The following is a 21,882-nucleotide window of genomic DNA, read 5'->3' as shown; positions in this document are numbered from 1 at the left end:
GGGGGATGTTGATACCCAGTGCCAGATGTACCTGATGACTTACCACTAGCAGTCATATTGGGGAGTCGGAGGAGTGTCAGAAGTAACGGTCATAACTGTGGTCAGGAAAGATTTTGACCTCACAGATGCAAGATGCCAATTTGAAAAATGCATGGAAAACTGTAAAGGTAAAAAAGGGGTATATCAAGACTCAGATGTTAGTCTTGTGTACTGCCATTTTGCAGTATACCATGACCTACGGCATACTGTAAAGTAGCAATAATAGTAAGTTATGGAGCAGCTGGTAGTTATTCAGTCTCAGACTAACATGGTGTTTGATCTAGCCCATTCTAATCTGTTAGGTTGTAATTTATGAGTGAAAAAAACAAAAGAATGGACTGTGCTGCATTTTTTCTGGCCTACTATTTACAAAGCAATTGAGGTGTATTGTAAATCTTGACCTGAATGTTAAATTATTGCACCCCAACCACATTTCAAAGTATGTTGGTATTCTTGCATATAATTGAGGTCCCTTTAAAGGGGGTGGTTAGGATCTGGTAGGGTCATTTCTAAAGCACATATTGGTAGTTCTTGACTATGCCACCCCATATTCACAAGCAATCACTCTCAAAAACATCTCCTCTAAGATTATAGTGAAATATCAGCTCCACCTATTTTTGTACTGGTATTCTAAAGGAAATTTTGACAGATTAAGAAATCTCTTGCATGTCACAGGTAACAGCTGTTTCAGTTGCTGAAAATGACTTACCTGCACACTTTATTGTACCAACTCCAAATTTATGGACTGGTAGAACGATTTAATAGAACCCTTTATAATAATAACAACCCTGAAAGGTATGATAAAAAGTGATTGATAGAATGGGAAAGTCTGAGATTTCCTGTTACCATACTTAGTGCTAGTTCATGTGTATAGAAAAAGGTGAACTAACACCATACACCCTCCCTATTAACCCCTCTGAGCTGTCAGTGCTGATGCAGCTGGTCCAGTGGTCCGAAGATTAGAAATCCCTGCTCTTCTCTCTTGTCTCTGTGTATCATTTCCAGGACAGATCAGTGGAGTAGAGGGAGCAATGCAGGATTTTTAAATCCCCAAACCAGTCGACCGGCTGCATGGGCACTCACATCTCAGTGCCCACAGAGGTAAATAAAGCATGGACCTGGGTGAGGAAAGGGGAGGGTGTACAGTGTTTCCTGTTTTACAGTTGAAGTCCAGGAATTAAGCTCCTTTGTAAAAAGTGAAGGCACGCTGTAAGTTAAGTCCAAGGAGGTGCAGCAGCATCCCACCAAAGGGAGCAAGTCCATCATGGATAAAAGGAATGAAGAAAAATAAGGAGCTTTTCAGGAGCTTAAAACCGTATTCTATAAGGAACCCGTTTTGCCTACCCAGCAACATCCGTGAAGAATTTCTTGTACAGATGCTTCTGATATTGGACTTGGAGCAGTCTTGTCACAGAAAATAAAGGGGAAGAAAATCCAGCAGCATACCACAGCTGAAAACACATGCAGACAGGAACTAATCCGTAGTGGAAAGTAAGTGTCTGTCAATAATTTGGGCACCAAAGTCATTAATTAGTATTAGCTTTTGGGCTGACAGTTTTGATTGATTACAAACCATTCACCACTACAGTGGATGGCTCAAAGCACAGGTCAGGGACCCAGCATGGGAATGCTAATGGGCTGTCCCGTGCTCACTGTATAAATGTGCTCCATCTGACAGATCTTCGCAGGGGGGTGGCACTGGCTGGTTGGATTGTGGACAGTATGTTTGTCTAGAAACCTACACATGGTGAGGGGTTTCATGGTTTGTGATGTGGAGAAAACACTTTTTTTGTTTTCTCAGAATCTTAATAGGTCCTGTTATGGACACTGGTGTCTGGAGGTTTGGTAGATCTTTGGCTGGAATAAAGCCTCTGATCCATTATCCACATCTTACCGGGTAGCCAGAACTCTTGATTATTCTCACTCTTGCTTAGGGTTCTTTCTAACACTCTCTATTCTGTGGAATCTGCTGTGTGAAAAGATTGGATGCTGACATAACACTAAAAGGTAAAAGTATTTGTTCATTTTGGGAAACCCATTAGGGGACACCCTGTCAGAAACTGACCTATGTTAAGTTAGTGGCTTGGATGACCAGTTGTTTTGTTTGGTACGGTGCTCTAGCTGTATAAAGCCCTCCTGCATTGAAACCATTTGCTTAGTAAATATATAGCAATGTAAAACGTTGTATGGTTTATTCATTAAGTAAGCCTGTTTACATTGTTGTGATTAAACTGAGAATAAACAAGATCAAATCACAGCTTAGTCACACATACAATAATGCAGCCAAATCCTAAAGGTTCAGAAACTTAATTATATAGTACAGGATATAGGAGCTGATTCTTAAACCATGAGTTATATGCCCATCACCTCCAGGTGATTGGCCACTGGCAAAAACTTTGCAAGAAACCACCCCCCAGTGTACCCATATAACTCCACACACTCCATGAGCCTCCATTTTTTACTAGTGTCCTTAAGTGATGGACCCCTTCTCCTATTGGAGATGGATTGCCTTATAGCACAGTAGCTGTTTTCAGATTGATTACCCTCAATGTACATCTTGGAAACCATACCTGGAATCTGGAACAGCACGGCCTGCCTCTATTCGCTTCGGATACTGGATCCTGAATTCGGCACTCACCTTGGTACCTGATGAAACAAGTGAATTATCTGTACCTGCTCCTGTATGCCCACTGTGACGGCCAAAGCCTGGGCCCAGGATCGGACCAGCTACATAAAGTAGAACAGGGTTCCCCTGTACTTTTTACATACTGATTCCTGGTTACACATATTTTATAGGATTATTACCTGGATATGTAGCAGATACCACACTATATTCTTTTATCCTGCAAGACATACTGCAGTGCTAAACACATAAGCGGTTATGAAAGCATAGGTTATGGGGTAATCTATACTTTATCATAACTATTGTTGTCACACTTACCTTGCCTTATAGCAAATGTTAATAAAAAGGTGGCCTTTTCTTCCGCCTCCCAACTGGATGTTACTCTCTGCCTAGTGATGTTGTGCTCACTAGAACCCTGACTGCAACCTTTCAGTTTCCATTTTTGCTGATGATGCAAGGCAATTGTTTGCCATCTCACCTGTTGCCTAATACCTGAGAGACACAATTACAGGAACTCAGGCCCTGGGTTATTGTGATTCCTTCATACTGAACCCACTCAATCCATATACATTTTGTGAGTACTCCACAGGGGAAGATCCGCACTTATCATTGGTGGATTGGGTGCGCCCTGGAGCTGGAACAAATGGCAAATACAGCAGGGTTTCCACTGCAGGCCCTAAGTAAACTCCAAATTCCTCCCAGGTTGATAGCAGTTCTCTTCATCCAAGACATTGTCTTACACTGACACCGTTTTTAGCCCCCTAAATCGGGCTCCCTCACAAATGCAAAACATGCAGCCTAAGTCAGAATTGTCTGCCACTATATCTGATCTATTCCAGAGGCTATTGCCACTTTTGGAATCGGCGGATGCTAACATCCGTAAATGTTCTTTTGCTTATCTACCTCCTAATTATCTTCAGACTTTACAATCTGAACTGTTTAGTGCACTTACAGTGGATATAAAAAGTCTGCACGCCCCTGTTATAGTGTCATGTTTCTGTGATGTAAAAAAAATGAGACAAAACGTAAAACATTTCAGAACTTTTTCCACCTTTTAATGTAACTCAGTTGAATAAAAACTAAAATCTTTTAGGTGGAGGGAAGTAAAAATAAACTAAAATAATATGGTTGCATAAGTGTGCGCATCCTTAAACTAATACTTTGTTGAAGCACCTTTTGATTTTATTACAGCACTCAGTCTTTTTGGGTATGAGTCTTATCAGAATAGCACATCTTGACTTGGCAATATCTGCCCACTCTTCCTTGCAAAAACACTCTAAATCTGTCAGATTGCGAGGGCATCTCCTGTGCAGAGCCCTCTTCAGATCACCCCACAGATTTTCGATCGGATTCAGGTTTGGGCTCTGGCTGGCCCATTCCAAAACTTTAATCATCTTCTGTTGAAACCATTCCTTTGTTAATTTGGATGTATGCTTTGGGTCGTTGTCATGCTGAAAGATGAAGTTCCTCTTCATGTTCAGCTTTCTAGCAGAAGACTCAAGGTTTTGTGCCAGTATTAACTGGTATTTGGAACTGTTCATAATTCCCTCTACCTTGACTAAGGCCCTAGTTCCAGCTGAAGAGAAATAGCCCCAAATCATGATGCTGCCCCTGCTATGCTTCACTGTGGGCATAGTATTCTTTTGGTGATGTGCAGTGTTGGTTTTACACCAAACATTTCTTTTGGAATTTATGGTCAAAAAGTTCAACCTTGGTTTCATCAGACCATAACACATTTTCCCACATGCTTTTGGTAGACTTCGGATGTGTTTTTGCAAAATTTAGCCAGGCTTGGATGTTTTTCTTTGTAAGGAAAGTCTTCCAACTTGCCACTCTACTCCATTGCCCAGACATATGAAGAATACAGGAGATTGTTGTCACATGTACCATACAGCCAGTACTTGCCAGATATTCCTGTAGCTCCTTTAATGTTGCTGTAGGCCTCTCAACAGCCTCCCAGAACAGTTTTTTTTTTTTCATCTTTTTATCCATTTTGGAGGGACATCCAGTTCTTGGTAATATCACTGTTGCACCATGATGACTGTCTTCACTGTGTTCCATGGTATAATGCCTTGGAAATTCTTTTGTACCCTTCTCCTGACTGATTCCTTTTAACAATGAGATCCCTCTGATGCTTTGGAAGCTCTCGGCGGACCATAACTTTTCCTGTAGGATGCTACTAAGAAAATGTCAGGGAAGGCCTACTAGAACAGTTGAACTTTATTTGGGATTAATCAGAGGCACTTTAAATTATTGTAAGTGTGTAACTGACTCCTATTTAACATGATTTTGAATGTGATTGCTTAATTCTGAACACAGCTACATTCCCCAGTTGTAAGAGGGTGTGCACACTTATGCAACCACATTATTTTAGTTTTTTATGTTTACTCCCCCTAAAAGATTTCAGTTTGTTTTTCAATTGATTTGTACAGTTTATAGGTCACATTAAAGGTGGAAAAAGTTCTGAAATTATTTTTGTCTAATTTTTTTACATCACAGAAACCTGACATTTTGACAGGGGTGTGTAGACTTTTTATATCCACTGTACGTTTTCAGAAGGCAAGGAGGATGCTGACATTTTGATTGAGGCCGTGGAAAATTTTTCACCAGAATTTTGTGAAGTTACTTCATCTTCTTGCCACTGTGGAGTCACTGATTTGAAGCAGTGCATTCTAGTCTCTGGATAGATATCCCTTAGGCTGCCCTTCCTGGGGGCCCCTTTTCTTCTTATGCTAAATGGGGACAAAGTATCCTGGAGACCAGTTTTTTTATTTCTTCTTTATATCTCCTTCCATGGAAATGTCATTCTCCTTCCCATGTCCTGCCTTGAAGGCATGTCAAACACTTATTGGCATTATGGGTGTGTCAGAACTGTCATTTGTGTCTATGTGCCAAGTATTTCCTTGCCAACTGACCCCTCTTCTATTCCTCACAGGGTTGTACCTCTGTGGGATTCGTCCATCCTTTTCTACCTTGCTGGGTGGTTATTTAGTTCTTTTTCCAGGGCTTCTGCCCACAGAGAGGATGTTCCTATTTCCCTACCAGGACCCATTCCCAAAGATGTTGGGGTTCTTGATTTCATTACAGCATTTGGCATTTGTCCTTCTCAAGCATCACAAGACCATCACCTGGTTTTCTGTTCAGTTTCAAAACTGTTTTTGACAGGTGGCTGTTTGAGCCTCTGCTGATCACTGCTTCGGCTCTGTGGAGTCTCACGGAGTGGGTGCAAGTCATATGGGTACATTGGAGGTGGTTTCCAGTAAAGCTTATGGCAGTGTCCAATCACCAGAAGGTAGCACCATAGAATCTATGGTATAAGAATCAACTCCTGTGTCCAGTACTGTACTCCATGATATGGATTTTACAGGTATGTCAAAATGCCTATTTTCACAGCTCAAGGTGCATACACTATATGGCCAAACGTTTGTAGACACTTGATCATTATATGCTAAAAGTATATGGGCACTTTTCAAAATAATTTAGCTCAGGCATTTCAGTTCATGGGTACTATATATAAAAATCCTTTTTAGAAAAATATGCACTTTATGCAAGGTTGCTGCAGCAGCAGATTTGAGGAAAGCTCTCTTCTGTTCCAGTGTGTGCCCCTGTGCAAAATTCCATTTACATAGAAACATGGTTTAATATGGAATCCAAGTACCTGAACAGAGCCCTGACCTCAAACCTATTAATTTCCTTATTGGTGAATTGGAACACCAGTTGAGAACCAGCTCTTCTGGTCCCACATCAATACCTGACCTCACAAATGTTCTCTTATGGAAAACCTTAAAAGAAGAGAGGCTGTTATGGCTGCAAGGCCAAGGCTGCTTCTATATTAAAGCCATAATTTTGATTTAGAATGTCCAACAAACTCGTATACAATGGATGGGATGGCCAGATGTCCACAAACGTTTGCCCATAAAAGGTATATTTGTTATCCATCTGCGTATAGATGATGTTTTAGTTAGAATATAATGTGTGTGTGTGTGTTCTTGAGTGCACTGTGCGTATTTGATTTTATGCTTGATGCGATTTACAGTACAGTTGTGACCCTTTTTTCACAATGAGCCTTCATCATACTGAGCTAGGGTAGTAAATAATACACAATATTTGTTTTTCTTCTCTTAGAATAGAGCTATTGCAACTCCAAACCAAGGAGTGTGGGACATGAGAGGAAAGCAGTTCTACAATGGCATTGAGATCAAAGTTTGGGCCATTGCTTGCTTTGCTCCGCAGAAACAATGCCGGGAAGAAGTGCTAAAGTGAGTGGGAACATGATGCAGGAGGTAGAAAGGTTTTCTGAAAATTGTGTCTAAGAAGAACTCAGACCTGATTGAATATCAATATACTGCTTCAAATTAGCTATTTCTTACAATATCAAAGCAGCTAATGTGCAGTTAAGTCTCCACAACATACTGATTAAAAACGCTTCTACAGGAATCTTATATTGTATCATGGATGTTGACTCCTCTTCTGGTTTAGACCTGCTTAGCAATGAAATACTGAGGAAAAGGAGAGGATATATGCAGAAGCTAATATTTAAAGAAGTATCACTACAAATGAGAAATCATTTTTAACCCCCGAGTGGGCCTAGTGCATGCATCCCTTTGTCCCATTCCAGTTCGTGCTGTAGTTGCTGAGCTAGGTGCTGCAAGCTAGTAGATGTACTTTGTGAGTGACAGCACTTGTCTCTTGCAGCAGGGGCCACTCTAGAGATGAGCACTATTGTTCATTGTAGTATAAGAGAGCCTGTCAGCCCAAGGCCATCATCATATTCTCCTTGTGCATGTTACATTGTGTCTGCCTGCAAAATAAAAAGTGAATTAGCAGCGCTTGGGCTTATAGTTCCTCCCGACACTGCTGTTTCATCTGCAGCTGTCGGAGACAACAGAGGAAAGGAACGATATAGTTGATGGAGGAGCCATTAGTGTCAAGCTGGTCAAGAAAAGTGAGCGCTGGTGAAAACAAAAGAGAGATGTGATCAAGGGCAAAGAGAAGCCAACAGGTGAGGCTTTACACAGGCAGAGGGCACATACACCAATCTTGTTCATGTGTACAAGTTCGGTGTCTGTACAGTTCACATCACTAATCTGCACTGCACTTTTTGTGTACTGTATTACTTACTTATATATAGATTACCTGTTCATAGAGGCTGGGTAATCTCTGTTGTCAGTTAATCTAGAACAATCCTGCTGTTCTTCTTTACCCAATCAGGCACATTACTCAGAATAAGAAACACATTACACAGAGGAGAGGGGACGAGGTCTCAGTGCTGGCTGTAACTTCCCCTTTGGATTGCCCATAACCAGACATTCATCTTGGTGTGGAGCTACAGCCAGCACTTTTTTTTTTTTTAATCTCTTGCCAAGTGTATAGATCTATGCAGGACCGAGTGCTACATACCCTGGGTCCTTTGGGGAATTAAATTCATATATGAGTGGATGGTTTACATCAATCCCCAGATCAAATGTATCTTTTTAAAAACATTTTTTCTTTCTTACAGCTATTAAAATAACATGTTAAAAACGAGTGCTCAGATTTTTTTTTTTTTTTTTTTGCAACATTTCTTGGGCACTATGCTCTTTTTTTCAGAGATAGTCAATTATATAGGAGAGGTTTGTCCTTAAAACATAACACCAGTTATACAGCTAAATACAAAGATGAAATCCAGGTAAGGAAGCTGTTTTACCTGCCATTCCATCCGCCAGTGCCGCCATCTTTTACACAAAGTATTCCAGGTCCCATATTGCTAATCTCCTCCTCCTGGGCGTCCAGCTTTGCTGTAACTCCTGGCCATGGCTTCGGGCTGCATTCCTGGCATCTGACAGATTCAGGGGATGCGCCCTCATATACACTGCACTGTGCATGTGCTGCAGACAGTGTACACTAGTTTAAAACTGACTAGGAGAAAGAAGGAAAACTGCATATCCTAGCAATTTAAACTCGTATACTTTTTCAATTGTTTGACAGATATAACATACACAAAACCGATAACAGTTATACAAATAATGGAAACGTGTGCTAAAGCATCATTTAAATTTAATGGTACCAACATCCAAAGCTTGTTATACAAAGAAATTGTTGATTGAGGCAAAAACAGGACTTTCATGGTATCATCATGGACATTACAAAATTGAATTAAAATCAAAAGTAGTTTTATTACAATATTAAAATACAAACATGTATAAGACATGTACCAATAGCATACCATACAATACTCATAAATCTCTCATAAAGGGACTAATATCACTAAAAACTAGTACTAACTAGTACAGAGCACTAGGAAATACAGTCTAAAGCATGAAGATTAGCCAGTTCTCAACATGTTTTGCAGTTCTTTTCCTTCTTCAGGAGTAATTAGAGAGAGCAGAACATTATTATTATTATTATTATTATTATTATTATTATACAGTATTTATATAGCGCCAAAGGGTTTGCTCAGCGCTGTACAATAGCAAGGGGGACAGAACATGAGACAAGACAGAAACAATACAATACACGAGGGGTTCTTTCTAGCTTAGGAGAACATCTGAAAAAATGAATGGATACAACATAATATATGCATATAACAATATACAAAATATGCATAAACCCACTTTATCAATGGAGCATCTAGGCTTGCCCAGGGAGCCCAGACAGGAAACAAGGTATTGAAGCACACCAGGATCTTTTATCTGTATAACAGATGCATATTCATGTTGATCCTACCAGAAATCTTGGCAGTTGACAACTTTCCCCGTATTATGAAAAGGGGGTGCTTCCCTCCATAGTAACATTACAGAAAGCGAGTCACCCAAGGACAGAAGGTGTGTTATTGGCAAGAACACCATGTAATACTAAAGGTTAACAAAAATCTGCAATATCTTACATTTTTGTATCTGTCTTTAAGTAACACTTATAGATTCTTTTCCATCCCCAGCCTGTAGCTAGAATGCAAAAGGAGAAGCAGAAGACAACTGAGCTAATCTCTGTCACTCTGCTCTCTTAATCTATCATCATGTATCTTGTTAGCACATGAACAGTGCAGCAAACTGGCTGTCTCCTTGTACCTCTTCCTAACCTTTCAGCCTGAGCTCTGCTGTACAGTGATGGCAAAACGCTAATCCTGAGTCAAAATTCAGGTAATTGCCTGCAATTTAAAAAATACATTTATTGATGTATTAATAAAGAGACCCACATTTGTCTTTTATATCTGCCTGGAGTTCAGATTTAAATATAAACTCAGTTTTCTTAACCGGTCATGTTTAGCTGCAATTTCCAGTTTCAGTTGGAGGACCATGCCTCTGACAAACCCAGTAGGGAACATGTATGTTAAAACATTAACCAACCAGTGTATCTGAAGGAACTGAAGGAAAATTGCTGGAAAATATTTAGCCAGTGGGAGCCATTCACAATTTGTCATCCCTAGGGTTGTAATATGTGAACATAAAAACATATCATAATAAGCCAGAATGTCAGTTTTGTTTTATTCTTTCTTTTAATTTTCCCAGGAATTTTACAGACCAACTAAGGAAGATTTCAAAGGATGCAGGGATGCCGATCCAGGGTCAGCCATGTTTCTGTAAATACGCACAGGGTGCAGACAGTGTTGAGCCAATGTTCAGGCACCTCAAAAACACTTACTCTGGACTCCAACTCATTATTGTCATACTGCCAGGAAAAACACCAGTATATGGTAAGAGATTTGAAAAATGTGGTTAAAATGTATCATGCCCAGATTCCTAGTGTTTTCTATATGTCTTCATTTTATATTCCACATTGTGAGGAAAAAATGTTACCTGAATTCTAAAGTGAGGGTTTCATGTCAAAGAATGATCTGCCCACTGCAGAAATCTTTTCACCCTTTCAGATAATAGCAAGACCAAATGAACATAACTGCATTCTTAAATAATTGTGACTATTAATAGCATACATTCTTTTCTGCTGCTCTTTGAAGCTTTTCATTATATAGGGTGACACTTTGCATGTCTGGTCAGTATACACATGACAAATACTGACAAAATTCTTTATTTGTAGAAGTGGTGTGCCAGATTAGAGAATTCCTTGTTTTTTTTGGTATATGTCAACAATTGTAATAAGTTCAGAAAAGTGAAGAGAATCAGGAGCAATGGTTATGGATCTCTTCAATGATACTGATCTTTTTCTGTATGAACTACTCAGAAAAATATTGTTTAGCAGACAAATGTTCTCGGTAGGAGTAGAATTTACCAATTGTAATAAAAAAAAAAAAGACTGCAGTGTCACTGGAGAGAAACCATTGAGTCAACAGCATAGCAAGGGGTTCTTGTAAGGCTGCTGAGACTTAGATATTTTTGCATACATAGGGTGATGTACAGCAATATCAGTAGAACAAAATGTAAAAAAAAGCACATTAGCTATAATTATTATTATTATTACAGGTACTTGTATAGCTCCGTCAATTTACGCAGCGCTTTACATATATATTGTACATTCACATCAGTCCCTAACCCTCAAGGGGTATACAATCTAAGGTCCCTAACTTACATTCACATACTAGGGCCAATTTAGACAGGAACCAGTTCACCTACTAGCATGTCTTTGGAGTGTGGCAGGAAACCGGAGTACCCAGAGGAAACCCACGCAGGCACAGGGAGAATATGCAAACTCCAGGAAGGTGGTGCCGTGGCTGGGATTCGAACCAACAACCCTAGTACTGCCAGGCGGAAGTGCTAACCATTTAGCCACTGTGCTGCCCAATTAAAGTTATTTTCTTTCTCAACCATTGAGGGACGCAGGAAGTCATATACTGTTAAGGGTATATTGCCACCTACAATTCCATTGGATGCTGGCAAACAAAAAAAAAAAGTGTAGTCCACATCCTAACAACGCCGCCTCTACACAGAATTTCTCAGTGCCCTAGGAGAACAAAGCACTGCTTCAACTGGTATCTATATGGCAGCTATCAATATTGAATTTTTCTCTGCCTAATGCTGTACCCTGACAGTGTTTGACTAGACAAGTGGAGCAAGCATGGACCTTCAAAGCACAGTGTTTCGTGTTAGATGTTTTCCAGACTCCGTTGTGGTAACATATTGGCTACTGTCCTTTCTAGGTCCAGAGTCGTTGGCACTGCCTCAGCGCTTGCCCTGTCTCTTAAGACTTACTATTTTAGTAGGCTGATCAGACTGAGCACTGGGAGCTACCAGGGGATCACAGCAGAGAGATGACGGCATGCACATTGGCTCTCTAGCCCAGTCTGTGAGCATGTGCCGATCTGGACTTTCATATGGACATTGCCTTTGATGGACATTGCATTATCCGGCCATTGAGAGCGTTAGTACGACCATCTACTGTCTTCATATGGTGAAATCATTTCACTTTACTACTGTGCTGGTACAAGATTCCTTCACTAAGGTTTATAGGCATACAGAGTCAATCAGCTACCTGCCATTGGTAGGCTGGACCTGGATTGTGCCTGTCAGATTACCAACCTGCAAGGTTTTGGATATGTGCTGAGGAGATAAAGCTTAGTGGCATACCTACATCAGCTACGAACTGTACTATACACATTTGGAGGAATTCAGGTTGCCCTTCTGTTGCTCTCCCCTCTTGTTTTGAAGCCACATTCAGCGCTATAATTTTGGAATTTTTCCATACAGTCGGATTTATATGTCCATACGCACTATTTTTATACAGGCACTGCCAGAGAGGGACTTCTGGAGGACTCTTATCCACTCTAGGGGGATTATAGGGAGGGGTGGGAGGTCAGTCCTTGGTGCTCTGGTTTAGGAAGGGAGGGTTTGTGGGGGTGCTAGGGTTGCATGGGATTATAGTGGGGATAATTGGTAGTTGGTGGAGTGCTGGGAGGGGGTGAATAGGAACAGGGTATGATTTTATGATATGTATTGCGAATTTGGTTTATGTCCTTAATAAATTAATATTGCTGATTTAACCTTTGAGGCGCTATATCCTTTTTTAGGGGGTTTTCAGTAGTGCATTGATTTTGAATGCACCTCCCCTTTTATTCAGGGTTAGGCATCGGCATACATACCATTCCTGGGACTAGGTCTTTGGCCATAGGGGTGTCTTTACATATAAGCAGGTCACCCTGGCGAATGATGCAGGCTCACCTGAAGTGCGAGATCTAAGCACTAATCAGTATTTGCTAGTTCCCCTGATGCTGGAGATAGACTTTTCTGCGTGTTAGTACCAGCTCGGGGCCTTTGGGATCACCCCACCAGGAGGTTAGTAAGCCAGGGTCTGTTAGCAGGTAGGAACCAAGCAAAAGCCTAGTCGGTAAACAAGCCAAACATCGGTAACAGTTGGTTGCAGGTTGGAATCAAGCAGAAGCGTAGTCGAGCAGCAGCCCGAAGGTCAGTAATGAGCGCTAACGAAGATGTGGATGGTAGCAGGACTGACAAGAGTGAGATATTGGCTGGAGAGAGCACAATAGTCTGGCAAACAGGAAGTACAAAGACATGAGCTAAAGAAGAAGCTCATGGGAGGATCAAGGAGTTCAAGGTTCAGCGTAAACAAGGGACAAGGCAGGATTGTCCAGTGGATCAGACAGGGTGCTGTCCAGTATCTCAGGTGGCTCAACAAGAAGAGACATTACCAGACACAGCAGAGGTCACGGGTCACTTCGTAGGATTCCTGACTGGTCAGGTCTTCTGGTTTGAACACCCTTCGACACGATCTATTTACTGCTGTCTTCACCATCTAGAAGTAACAGGAGTCCTATTTGTATTAGAAGTGGTATTCTGGTTCCAGTTTTGGACAGTACCTTTGGTCTTAGTCATTCTCATGCTGATCTCTTTAAATGACAATCTTATGATATCTATTTCTTTCCAACTGGTGGCTTCTGGACATGGAGGAGAGTTTCATGTACTAAGGTGAATCTCAGACCCCAAGTTGCAGGTAAAAGACATTAAAATCGGGTCCCCTGTCTTTATGGTTTGTCTGTGAGCTAAACAATATAGTTAACTGCTGCTGGTTTTTTGTCTGGAACATGGAATGTCTTCACGACTCCATTGAACCTGTTCACCTGGAGTTAGGCTTATTTTCCTTGGATGTTTCTCAGATTTGTGAACAAGGCCTTTCTGACACTGTTCCCTGTTCTGGTTTTCTTCAGGTAAGTTTATTTGCATCCTCTTCCTTGTTCCACAGAAAATGCTGCTTAATTGGATCAGGGTATTCGTAGTCCTGTGACTGTTGAAATCAAGGAGAGGCAGGGTTATTTTTCTGCAGCATTCCTCTTGGGGGTTGCCCCGTAGGTGTCTTTTGTGTACTGGTGAGTGTGCTTCGCTTACTCTGCAGCTCCACAGTTATAACCCATCTAATCAGCTAGGTTAGGTTCTGACTTTCATCTTATGCCTATCCTTGTTGGGGTCTTTTTCTTTTCACCTTCTTCAGTCAAGCTAATTTCATGGGATTGATTCGTGGGTTTTCTACTGGACTTATAAGTCATTTTTACGCGCTTTGCAGGCTGCGGTCATAGTCCATTTCAGAGTTCTTCCCTGGTAAGTCTCGCCTTTGTTAGGTGACTGTTTTGATATTCTCTCAAGCAACAGACTTGTTTCCTGACTCTTATTGGGTCAGGGAGTAGAGACTTCTGGCCTTCATACCTTACAGGAATTTTTTGCTTGTTCCATCTCTTGGTGAGTTCAGGTTGTCTAACTTCTCACTTGGTGTATGGTCCATGCTTCCTTCTGTGTTTAAACCTTGCTGTCTGGATGGTGACCATTTCTTCTTGGTCTTGAGCATCAGGTTGATTCTCAGTGTCCTCCCTCTAGTGATGTTGGCAGTTTACCCTATTATGGAGGGAGTTCAGCCTCATTCAGTTTTAGATTCCGGCCTTTGTCCTTCAGGTGGCTTTTTGATTGCAGGCAGCCCCAAAAATATATAACTTCTTGTGTCTCTCAGGGAAAGGAAGAAAAGTGGATTTTTGTACATTGAGAGACACAGGCCTCATCAATTTGTGTTTATGATCTTGGTGCTGCTTGCTACAAACTGAGGCAAAATTCCAATGCTGGCCTGCAGATTTTTGTGTTTTTCCATTTCCAATCTATTCCCTAATGTCAGTTGCCCTACTGTGTGTTTTCTTCTTGATCAACAGAACTAAATTAAAATATATTAAACTTCATTAACTTATGCCTCTTTATTATTACTATTGAAAGGGATTTGTGCCTCTAATGACCACTGGTAAGTTTCGGCCCCCCCGTTGGGCCCAAGAGACTGCTCTCTGGAAGAACGAAATCCACACATGCACACCAGCTTCCAAAGAACAGTCTAATCTTTATTCATAATATTCCTCCTTATATATGATAAATTGTAACAGAGAATCATAGAATGGGATTTCACTGGATACTTGTCAAGGCTGTGTACGTGAACAATTTAGGTTTCTCAGACCTTGAATCAGTTCCAAGAAACCAACAGTTATTTTCCCATGGAGCAGAAGTGGTTAACTTTTAACTGTATCATAGTAGAAACAAATGCTGTTCAAAGAAATAACTGGATACTTTCCCTGCCTCTACCAAGGCTAAGCTAAGATAAAAAACAAAAGAATGTGTGAGCACAGTTCTGTAACACATAACTGACACAGCATATTTTCATTAACTCATTCTGGGTATAATATAAAACAATCAACATGTGAAACAGAAAACAAAAAAGTGAGCGCTTTTAAAATGGACAAGCAGCTGAAACACACAGGACAACCAAAAAATTCCTCACATGAATATAAATATAAAGTGCAGCGCTATAGATGTGACAAAAAATTATAAAAAGGGATATAAATGAATAAAAAATGGATCAAATTCTAAGAAAAAATAAAGTCCCAATGTAGAAAAGTCCCAGTAAAGGTGACTTCAGGCGGCCGTGCACACTGACCAGAGGTGCATGCAATGTGGCAGAGATGGAATTCAGGACGTAGTCATCATGGAAAAAGGGGGGTAGATGTAATCCCTGGTTCAATGAAAATCCTCAGACCAAAGCAGCACAGGATCCACTAGACAGCAAGGAAGAAATCACAGCTCCACCAGGGAAAACCACCACTCCTCCACTGCACATCAACGGTATCTAGGAGGAGATACTCCCCACAAGGAATCAAGAGAAATGCCCATGGTGAGGTACAGTAAAATTGATTTAATGGTATAAAACAGGATGCATCCAATACAATGGCAATACAATGAGTTAGCAAACAGCTAGCAAAGCATGAAGGCTAGAAACAAAGCAAACAGGACTAACCGTCCTGTCAGATGTAGTGGCCGCCGGAGCTCCACAATGCTCCGACGGCGTGGCGTCAAGGCGAGCGCAGGTTCCTCCTTACGCGTTACGTGCCAAGCACATCCTCAGAGAAAAGAACCGGTGTACGCCGTGACGTGCAAGTCGGAGCTAAATAGATCAAAAGGCGCATGCGCGATAGCCAGGCGCCATTTTGTCGTAGCTCCAAAGGTCTGCATGTCCGTCAAAGACTACCAGAGGGACAGCAGACGGTACAGCAATTAAAAACAGGTGTACAATCTCTATTGAAGAAGGTCATACATGAAAGAAGAATGGCGGTGAATAAGAGGAAAAATAACTATAAACATGGGCAATATCATGATTATTTAAAAACAAGCCAGATCACAAGGCACATGCGTCATAGCAAAGTGCCATTCTGTCACAGCTCCAAAAAACAGAGGACAAAGTCTGCATGCTCATACTAGATTAACAGGAGAGCAAACGACCATACCTCAAATATGATTTAAGCAAAAAATCTCTATACCTAAAAGTAAGGTCATTCATAATAAAGAATGATGGCTTGAAATTAACTAAAATATAAATAACCATGACATGGACCAATAAAAACATATAACACAGCAATAATAGTCACGTGATAATAATAAAACATAAAAAATGTATTAAAACAGAATTTCAAGAAATAAAGTACATAAAAATTAACCACTGTTAATTCAGCTATTGTCTATAAAACAATAAATCTCAAAAGAGAAGGATCTCTCCCATGATGGCGTCTGAAATGTAATGAGAGAGAATGATCTTTGAAGCCCTTTCTAATATTATTTATATGCTCCCTAAGCCGATCACGTAACCTTCTCGTGGTGCGGCCTACATACTGCTTGGAGCAGGGACATTCGAGTAAATAGACTACATGCTTGCTATTACAACATATAAACTTGTCTATATTATATGTGGTGTTATTGGAACTGGAACGGAAAGTAGTAATTTTCCTTTTCCTATTGCCGTCTACTTTGCAAGCTATGCATTTGTTGCACGGGTAAAAACCTTTATAATTGAATAGGGCCAGAGGTTTAGCAGGGGGATTAATCACATTGGGAGATATAATATCTCTCAAAGTAGATGGCTTACGAAAAATGACCTCTGGTGAATACGGCAAGATTTTGTTTAAGATGGGATCAGCTCTCAAAATTTGCCAATTCTTTTTAATAATATGACGAATAGATCTATGTTGAATAGAAAAGGTAGTGATGAAAGGGCAAACTAAATTCTTAGGAGATTTAGGATTTGATGTAAGGAGTTGTTCCCTTCCCATATCTGCAACCATACTAATGGTGTCATCAAGCGTAGATGTATTGTAGCCTTTTTCAATAAATCTTTCCTTTAAAATTGAAGCTTGTGTGTGGTAATCCTTCAGATCGGTACAATTCCTCCTAATCCTCTGAAACTGGCTTTTAGGGATGTTAGAAAGCCAGTTTGGATGATGGCAACTATCAAGAGGAATGTAACTGTTACGATCGGAAGGTTTAAAGTAAGATTTAGTAACAATCTTACCACCAATATTCATAAGAACTAAATCTAGGTAATTGACTTCCACCATACTATAAGTATACGTGAAATTAATATTGCTAGTGTTGTAATTGAGCGTTCCAAAAAAGTTAATGAGAGATTGCTCACTACCATTCCATAACAAAAGTACGTCATCAATGTACCTCTTATAGAAGGATAATTCAGGCCACTCCCTAGCGTAAATAACCTCCTCCTCCCAGTATGACATGAAGAGGTTGGCGAGGCTGGGGGCAAACTTAGCCCCCATAGCCACGCCTTTAATCTGCAGATAGAAGTTGCCATCAAACCACATATAGTTCTTTTTCATCGCAAAATCCAATAATTCAAGGATAAAACACATATGTGGTGCGGTTAAGGAGCTGTGATGTTTTAAATAATACTCAACTGCCTGCAAACCTTCTTGATGGCTAATACTACTATATAGAGCTTCCACATCTGCAGTGACTAAGTAGGTAGTGGGGTTGGTGGCAACATCTTGTATAGCATTTAATACTTGCTTGGTAGTCTTCCCGTTAGAAAATAGTCTTCCCGTTAGAAAATATTACACTGCTCCAAGCAGTATGTAGGCCGCACCACGAGAAGGTTACGTGATCTGCTTAGGGAGCATATAAATAATATTAGAAAGGGCTTCAAAGATCATTCTCTCTCATTACATTTCAGACGCCATCATGGGAGAGATCCTTCTCTTTTGAGATTCATTGGAATTGATACTATTGTTCCACATTGGAGAGGCACTTATAAAATCCGGGCTGTTTCACAGTTAGAAACTAGGTACATTTGCCAACTGGATACTTTATACCCACGGGGCCTTAACGTCGAACTTGACGTAAATTGTTTTATAGACAATAGCTGAATTAACAGTGGTTAATTTTTATGTACTTTATTTCTTGAAATTCTGTTTTAATACATTTTTTATGTTTTATTATTATCACGTGACTATTATTGCTGTGTTATATGTTTTTATTGGTCCATGTCATGGTTATTTATATTTTAGTTAATTTCAAGCCATCATTCTTTATTATGAATGACCTTACTTTTAGGTATAGAGATTTTTTGCTTAAATCATATTTGAGGTATAGTCGTTTGCTCTCCTGTTAATCTAGTATGAGCATGCAGACTTTGTCCTCTGTTTTTTGGAGCTGTGACAGAATGGCACTTTGCTATGACGCATGTGCCTTGTGATCTGGCTTGTTTTTAAATAATCATGATATTGCCCATGTTTATAGTTATTTTTCCTCTTATTCACCGCCATTCTTCTTTCATGTATGACCTTCTTCAATAGAGATTGTACACCTGTTTTTAATTGCTGTACCGTCTGCTGTCCCTCTGGTAGTCTTTGACGGACATGCAGACCTTTGGAGCTACGACAAAATGGCGCCTGGCTATCGCGCATGCGCCTTTTGATCTATTTAGCTCCGACTTGCACGTCACGGCGTACACCGGTTCTTTTCTCTGAGGATGTGCTTGGCACGTAACGCGTAAGGAGGAACCTGCGCTCCCTTCAATACCCTCTTAAATCATTATTGACATATGATTTTTCCTTTGCATATACTTATATCACACGGTTTCTTTGTAACTTTTCCTTGTATTTTGCTAGATAGCTGTGATACTCTTTAGGCTTTGGATTCAATAGGGCAGTTTGTTCTTGGATCTCTTCCTCATACATAGTCATATCTATACCTTTGTTCTTAAGCCTCTTTATACAGGGAATCACACAGCACATCAGGGCTATGAGTATCAGGGTGACTACAATAATCACTCATATCTGTGCTAATACTTGTTTCCATCCCTTGAGCCACCCAAAATACTGATCCCATGGATCTGTGATCCCTGAATTTCTTTTCAACTCATCAGATCAGACAGTTTTTTTTTATAGCCATAGTGACCTTACCATTTGGCCCAGTGTTGTCTGGAATGTAGGTACAGCAAGTACCGGTTCCTTTTACCATTGCACACACACCACCCTTTTCTGCAAGCATCATATCTAAGGCCATATGATTTTGGAAGGTCAAGGCGGAGTCAGCCTGCAACTGTTCCGCTATCCCCTTCAATGCGTCCCTGGTGTAGTTGACAAACCTCTGCTGATTGTAATATATATAATTTATCCAATCAACATTCTTGATGGTGATGGTTGGAATAATTGACTCAAAACCCGCTTTGACCTGGTCCCTGGCTTTAAACTCATCCGGGACCCCTCTTGGAACCCCTATGGCGTCTATATAAACATGTGGGTCAAAACTATCCATCGGGGCCTTCCTCTTGTGCCTCTGCTTGTCTCCTGCTATATCTCCAGGGATCTCAGAGGGAATTTCACTAAAGATATGCAGGGGCATAATCGCTTTGGCCAAAGCACACTCACCAGACCACTCCTTCTCCAATCTAGACCTGATCTTACCATGACCACAAATCCAGTAGATATCGCCTAAAGATTGTGTCTGATTCTGTAAAAGCCTAGATGAAATGTTGCTGTATGTGTGACAAAAACATTTTGTAAAATTTTCCAAACTTCTTTATGCGCTATTCCTTTGTAACAAGTGTAATTTCCGGGGTATACCTCAAACCTTCCCCGGGTTTGGGGGTTTTAGTGACTATGGGATACTTTGCTTTCCATGCTTCACAGGAAGCATTTTTGTTATGTGTTCCTGTAAAGAGACTTAGGAAACATTCTTCAACAACTTCAGGGAGGTTCAGTGGCACTGTTCCCACATGGGGCCTGGCTGCTCCACGGACATAACAATTAGACTTGTTGTGCTGCAGGGCACTGTACCTCATCCATTCTAACCAAAGATTTACATCTAAAAATCCAGTTTCCGCTGCCACGGTATCTTCGAAAGAAGGATCAGCAATGGCAATCATATCCTTAAAAGTACTGATGTGTGGCTTCAGGGGATTGTAATCATTGTTATTATGCACGTCTTGTATCTTAAATTGCCCCCTTGTGCCCGATATACCCCCTGGTAAGAGTCATTCTATTTATGAGGGATTTTCCGTTCTTGTCCTTCTTATTTATGGCCGTGTCAGGTTTGTATCCCCAGTCATTTCCTATGTTCCATCCCACTGCTCCCCAATAATCACAGTTACTTCCCCAATAATCATCAGTTACACAGATGTAACCTATTCCCTCCCTCTTGTGCGCCCTTTTCCTGCTACTCTCTTCATCCCCTCTTTTTGTGAGGTCTCCATAGGTGAAGGAAAAGGTAGCAACATGGGTGTTAGAAGAGTCGAACCACAATGTAGTAATCTTCCCCTCTCTGGTAATAGCAACCTGTGGTTTCTGTGCTGGTATATTGGTTTCTCTTTTGGTCCTAGTGTGTATTGGGTGTGCGTTTTCTGAGGTATTATTATCGTTGTTGTGACCACATATAACCTGAACAGCACCTAGATCCTCTGGGGAGTATATGCAGTTAGTCACTATCCATATTGGGGTAAACACTAAAAATGTAATCAGTCCCAGCAGAATCCATAGTTTGCCAGAGTCCTTGGCTAATAGAATGCTCATCTTGATTATTTTCAGAGGCTTTGTTACCGACTTCACTCACTCTTCGAGGATTTGTATCACCTGCTTCACCTCCTTTAATAGGCAGCACCTTGACCTGGTCCTCTCCTGTGCCTGTGTCTTTGGCTACCTTGATTCTTTTCACCCGGCTGGCATGGATCCAGGCTTGTTGTCCTTCTACTAAGACTGCGGTTCTGGTGACTGCTATCACTCTGGTTTCTGGGCCGAAAGGATACCCGGCCTTCTTGTTCTGGGCTAGCTGCTTGACCACTATGATGTCACCAACCTGGAAAGGGTGTGTAGGGACCTGTGAAAAAAAAGAAGTGCGAACAACATTTCTTTCAACATTGTCCAATGTTTCAATCAGTTTTCGAACATATTCTTCCCTGATCTGCTCTAGATCTCCCAATTCTGTGAGATCTAGTGGTGTTCTAGCCCACGGGGTGGGGAATGGTCTTTCCATCAATACCTCAAATGGAGAATATCCCATCACTTTACTTGGTGTCATCCTTATTTCTGCTAATACAATTGGAAGTAGCTTTGTCCAGTCGACAAAAGTACTCCCAGTTGCTTTCCTCAGCTTATCTTTTATGGTCCTGTTCATTCTTTCTGCTATCCCTGAACTTTGTGGATAATAAAGAATGTGAAACTTCCATTCTATCCTAAGGGCTTTTACCAGGGCCTGACATACTTTAAATGCAAAAGTTGGGCCATTGTCTGAGCTGATTTATAACAAACACCCCCATCTAGGTGATTTCCTGTGTGAAAATACAGATAACTGTCTGGGCATCTTCCTTCGTAGTCTTATAAGCTTCTACCCACCTAGGAAACACATCTAAAATCACCAAAAGATATTCTTGTTTTTTTCCTATCTTTGGCATGTGTGTAAAATCAACTGGAAGGTGTGTAAAAGGAGTGGTAGGGTATTGTAGATGCTCATGTTTAGACTTATTTGGTATGTTTG

At 40.7% G+C, this 21,882-nt stretch overlaps 1 protein-coding gene across 1 annotated transcript in view; it reads left to right on the top strand.

Moving 5' to 3' along the window:
* LOC149465151 (protein argonaute-1) overlaps positions 1-21,882 on the top strand; it is a 141,126-nt gene that overhangs the window by 102,561 nt on the left and 16,683 nt on the right. Inside the window, exons 11-12 of the mRNA XM_089673585.1 lie at positions 6,788-6,921; positions 10,150-10,334. Coding sequence (XP_089529711.1) covers positions 6,788-6,921; positions 10,150-10,334 — 319 coding nt within the window. The remainder of the gene's footprint in view (positions 1-6,787; positions 6,922-10,149; positions 10,335-21,882) is intronic.

This window comes from Staurois parvus, unplaced genomic scaffold, assembly GCF_062004578.1.
Source record: "Staurois parvus isolate SC_StPar_1 unplaced genomic scaffold, SC_StPar_1.0 ptg000142l, whole genome shotgun sequence".
NCBI classification, from domain to species: domain Eukaryota; kingdom Metazoa; phylum Chordata; class Amphibia; order Anura; family Ranidae; genus Staurois; species Staurois parvus.
This window is presented reverse-complemented; position numbering and strand designations above follow the sequence as displayed.